The following is a 4,701-nucleotide window of genomic DNA, read 5'->3' on the forward strand; positions in this document are numbered from 1 at the left end:
AAAAAAGTTACAAACGTATAACAAAAAAGAAATATTTTACAATAGAATAAATGGTGTTGTATTTAGTATCAAATTATATCATAACTCTACTTTACATAATTTCTATAATCAGTCTTAAATTCAGAGTATCAAATTTTTTAGTAATGTTGAAGTCTTTTGCCTATGTGTTATTAAATTATGCAATGTGTTAATGTCTCATTTCCTTTGTATTGTCATATTTATGTCTACCACATAATGCATAATCTCTTTTCCTTTTTGTTCTCTTCATCAATGCATTGAATCACTAAACAACCAACATAAATATCATCCAAAGAAACAAGCCTAAAAAAAATACACAATGTACATTAAGCAAATCAAATAGCTCTTACAAGGGTTTTCTTTTTAAAAATATGAAAGAAAATAAACAATGCAATTTAAAATATTTGGATCATAATTGTTGCATCTTCGGCATGGATTTGCTTGTTGTAATTAGAAAGAAAATCAAATACCTCTCATAAGAAATTATTTGTTGCATCAACGCAAGTAGAGACCGCTGACTCTAACGGTAATTGCAGCAATTTGAAAGATTTGTATCAACGCATGCAGAAACTTTATAATTAGTTGATATCTGTAAACTACGATGGGATAGAAATGCGACGAGACTGTGTTGGGACACATTGAGGCGACATGGAAGCTGTGGGTGGAAGGAGAGTCGTCGATATCACAAGCTCACTAATTATTAGTTTTAACCCACATATTTGAGAGACAAAAAATTTCATAGTTATTAAGGCCCAACAAAAGAAATTCCAGAGTTAAAAATCCCCTAAAATTTTGTAGCCGAAGTGGGGGCTTATATGAGTCTAGTTTTTCAAATTTATCTTTTGATTTTTTTTCAAAAAATTTCTGATAAAAATTATTTATAAATTTTTTTTACATTTTTCTCACAACTTTTCAATAAAAAAAATTTGGCTTAATTGCAGTTTTGGTCCTCCTATTTTAGCTCAATCGCGAAAGTAGTCCCCTCATTTTGTTTCTCACCAGTTTTGGTCCTCTAAGCAGAATTTTGGTCCAAAACTTCGTAAAATTTCATTTTTTTTTGCATTTATGTAAGTCATATCATGTCTCAAGATCTCATTTTCAACAATTGTACCTAAAGTGCATGATCATAAACGGTGTAGTACTACGGCTTTAAAAAATGAAATTTCATCAAATTTTGGACCAAAATTCTGTTTGAGACCAAAACCGGAGAGAAACAAAATGAGGGGACTACTTTCGTGATTCAGGTAAAATAGGGGGACCAAAACTGCAATTAAACCAAAAAATTTATTTTTTCTGAGAAATAACAACTTTACAATAAAAAAATTTATTTTTTCTGAGAAATAAAAAATCGATATCTTTTCTGAGGACACTAACACAGATGGGGTCTATTTCAGAGTTTTTAGTAGCATGTGGATTTCTGATCAGTGGCTGCGGTGGTCATAAGCTGCATTCCATAAATTTTACTTATATAAAAATGACATTATTTTAGAATAACTTAGAATGGTTAATCTCTTGTCTTTTGACTCTGATGATTCTATCATATAGTACTTTTGGCTTTGAATAACTTGGAACAGTGCATTCATAAATTTCCAGGTAAATAAACCAAGGATATATTATCAATTAAACAATAATGAAAGAAACAATTTTATTGGAGCATTCAACCACACACTATGGTTACATCACTAGCTCCATTCAGATAATAAAAAAGAAACTAAATCCAAAATATTGGTGTCAAAAGAGAGACAACCAAATCATGCAAAACAAACATTTTACCACAAATCAAAAATCAGATTTTTCTTCTTCCTCCTCATGAAAGCGAATATGCTTTCCTTTTGGAGTTGGCAACCCCTTCAAAATCAAGATCTCAGTTGAAGAAGCAACAGATTCTTCAACTACCTCTTCCACAAATTCATCACCATCATACAAAAATCTTGTATGTTTCCCAGCAAACTTTGGAACCACCTTTTCATTCACACCAATGTTGCTTAAACCTTCACAAAGTTCATCAAGTAGCAACTCTCCATCATCAACATACTCTTCCTCTTCTTCAACATCCTCATAATAATCTTCTTCTTCTTCTTCAGCTATTTCATCTTCATCATCGTCATAATCATCATGCGAACTTGCATTGACTTGAATTGACCAAATAGAGTCACCATCATCCTCTGTGGTACCCATCTTGGAATCTTCCTGAGAAGTAATATCAGAAGAGCATTCTGTTACCTCAGATTTGTCTGAGAAATCCAACAACAAGGACCTACTTAGAACATTCTTTTCAGATTCAATGTTCTCCTCATTCTTTCCAATAACTACTTGACTCATCCTCACCTACCAACAAAAATTAAATCAAATTAAAAAATAAATCTCAACTATTTTGTCAATATGAATTGAATAAAAAAAAACACAAGTTCCTTGAAAGAAATAAAAAACACCAAAATAACAAGAACTAAGCATCCTATCAAGTTTGATAAATTTGGGACTGAACATTACATAAAAATCACCAAAATCATCAAAAAAACTAAACATAGATAACAATTTTTTGAATGATCCAAAAATTGATTAAAAATAATTTAACACAGTAAAAAAGGGAAAGTATACATTTTAACAAGATTAAGAGACAAACCTGAGAAATCAGTTGTTCTTGGACGACAGAAGAAGGGGAAACCTCAGTCAAAGCAGTGGCAGTATTGTTATTATTGAAGATTTGGGGGGTGTTTGCAGGAGTTGGAGCAAGAAATTGCATTGGAGAGTTTACAAGTTGAAGAAACGGACGAATATCCATTGAAAGTTTAGAAATTTCAGCTTCTTCTTCAACTTTTTGTAAAAGGGTCTTCACTTGACCCCTCAACAAAGCCTCACCAGAACCTGGAGTGTTCTTCACTCGGCTTCCCCTTTGTTTCATAGTACTCGAATATGGTGTCTCAATCTCGCCATTCGCAAGCCCAACGATCGGCGAATCGTTCGATATGTCGATCAGTGCGCAACGATCTTGTTGCTGTACTTGTCCTTTTCTTTGCATTGATTTCGACATATTCTTCTCCGAGTCTTCAATCTTTCCTGAAACCAGAAAAAATGGAAATAATCAAAACCCAATCTTCAAAATCAAATCTTTTTGAGAAACAAAATGATCAAAAGTCCAAACCCCATTTTTCAAAATCTAAATTGAGAGAAAAAATGACCAATAGTTAAAATCCCATTCAAAATCGATTTTTGAGAAAGATAATGATAAAAAAAAGCTCAAAACCCATTTTCCAAAATCGATTATTGAGAAAGAGAATAACGACTCACTTGAAAATAGGATATTGTTGACAGACAAGGTGTTTGTTTGTGATCTTGTGACTCTTGCAGTGGATGATGGAGTCTCCATTGAGAGATAATACAGCGAAAATTTAGGGATAATTTGGAGTGAGAGAAATTCGGGAACAAGATTGATTGATTGATTGTAGGGAATGTGTGTTTAAGGCAAACGGCGAGGTTTATAAAGAAGATAGATAGCATACAAATATGACCGTTGGTGCGCCTATTAAACAATGTACAATGAACTAGCCGTTAGGTTACAGTTTTTGAAATATGGGCCATCTATATTGGACTTCATTTCGGCCTGCTTTTGTTTGATCAGTAGCCAGCCCATTGGAAATAGATAATTTGTTGGCCCATAAAGAACTATACTAGTATTTAATTTATATATAGGGATTGATTTTCTCTCACCCTGCTTCTTTTTTTATATTCGAAATAATTGGGAAAATAAATAAATAGAGTTGTTATTATGGGAGACGACATCTTTCTAAAAAAAACTACTTTTATAATAACATTTTTATAATAGGTTAAAATCATATATTTATTTAGTTTTCTAAAGGTTTAAGTATAATGGTTAATATATTTTTGTTTGTTTTAATCATCTTTAAAGAAATGAGACTTTAATAATTTGAAATTCAACTAAAAAGTAAATAAAGTATAATCAAGAATTATTTCAGTCAGAAATTATATATATATATAAGTTTAAATCTGTAATCTTATTGGTAGTTTTTGTGCATTTGACTCAAAAAATGTTTATGCATTTGACTCAAAAAAGTTTAAATCTGTAATCTTATTGATATATTTAAAAATGTTTATGCATTTGACTCAAAAAATGTTTATTTATATCATTAAGGTTGAAATATTGAATATATTTATAATAAATATTGTGTTGACCGAAAGTGGAAGACAAAATTCATAACAAAAAATGAAATTTTATTGGAAATATAAGTATATTTAACTCTTATTTAATAATATTATACTATGTCAAAATTGATTGTAATAAGATTTTTTAATATATTTTTTGTATCTTTTATCAAATACCATAAATAACTAATTTATTCATCAATAAATAAACTTTTTTAGATACTTATGAGGATGTGAGGTAGCACATATCATATTTAATGGGAGAGATAGTAGGGAATTCTAGATTTGTGATGAACGTATGATTCCTCTAATTTATCTAAATCTATACTTTTGACTCCTACTTCTATTGTTTTTTTATTTATACATAATCTATACAATATAATATTGTAAGATTTTTTTGGTAAATTTGTCATTTGTCAATTAATAAGAGATCTTAGTTACTATAAATATTCTATTAATAGTAATAAACTTTTATTATTATTTGTTGGATAAAATTTCAATTATTTTTAAGTTTTTAGTATG

General features: G+C 30.0%; 1 protein-coding gene across 1 annotated transcript; it reads right to left on the bottom strand.

Annotated features, from left to right (window-relative positions):
- Nucleotides 1-1,612: 1,612 nt before the first annotated feature.
- Nucleotides 1,613-3,487, bottom strand: LOC101492260 (uncharacterized). The gene is made up of 3 exons (XM_004509299.4): nt 3,307-3,487; nt 2,642-3,075; nt 1,613-2,346 (listed from the first exon to the last, which is right to left on the bottom strand). The coding sequence occupies exons 1-3, from the start codon at nt 3,383-3,385 to the stop codon at nt 1,798-1,800; spliced, it is 1,062 nt and encodes a 353-aa protein (XP_004509356.1). The 5' UTR covers nt 3,386-3,487; the 3' UTR covers nt 1,613-1,797.
- Nucleotides 3,488-4,701: the final 1,214 nt, after the last annotated feature.

Source organism: Cicer arietinum, chromosome 7, assembly GCF_000331145.2.
Source record: "Cicer arietinum cultivar CDC Frontier isolate Library 1 chromosome 7, Cicar.CDCFrontier_v2.0, whole genome shotgun sequence".
In the NCBI taxonomy this organism is placed as follows: Eukaryota; Viridiplantae; Streptophyta; class Magnoliopsida; order Fabales; family Fabaceae; genus Cicer; species Cicer arietinum.

Excerpts from the sequence above, each read along its gene's own strand:
- LOC101492260 (XM_004509299.4), bottom strand. The coding sequence starts at position 3,385 with ATGGAGACTCCATCATCCACTGCAAGAGTCACAAGATCACAAACAAAC. Across the intron at positions 3,076-3,306 it reads CAACAATATCCTATTTTCAA|GAAAGATTGAAGACTCGGAG; the intron begins GTGAGTCGTTAT and ends TTCTGGTTTCAG. Across the intron at positions 2,347-2,641 it reads AAGAACAACTGATTTCTCAG|GTGAGGATGAGTCAAGTAGT; the intron begins GTTTGTCTCTTA and ends TTTTGTTGGTAG.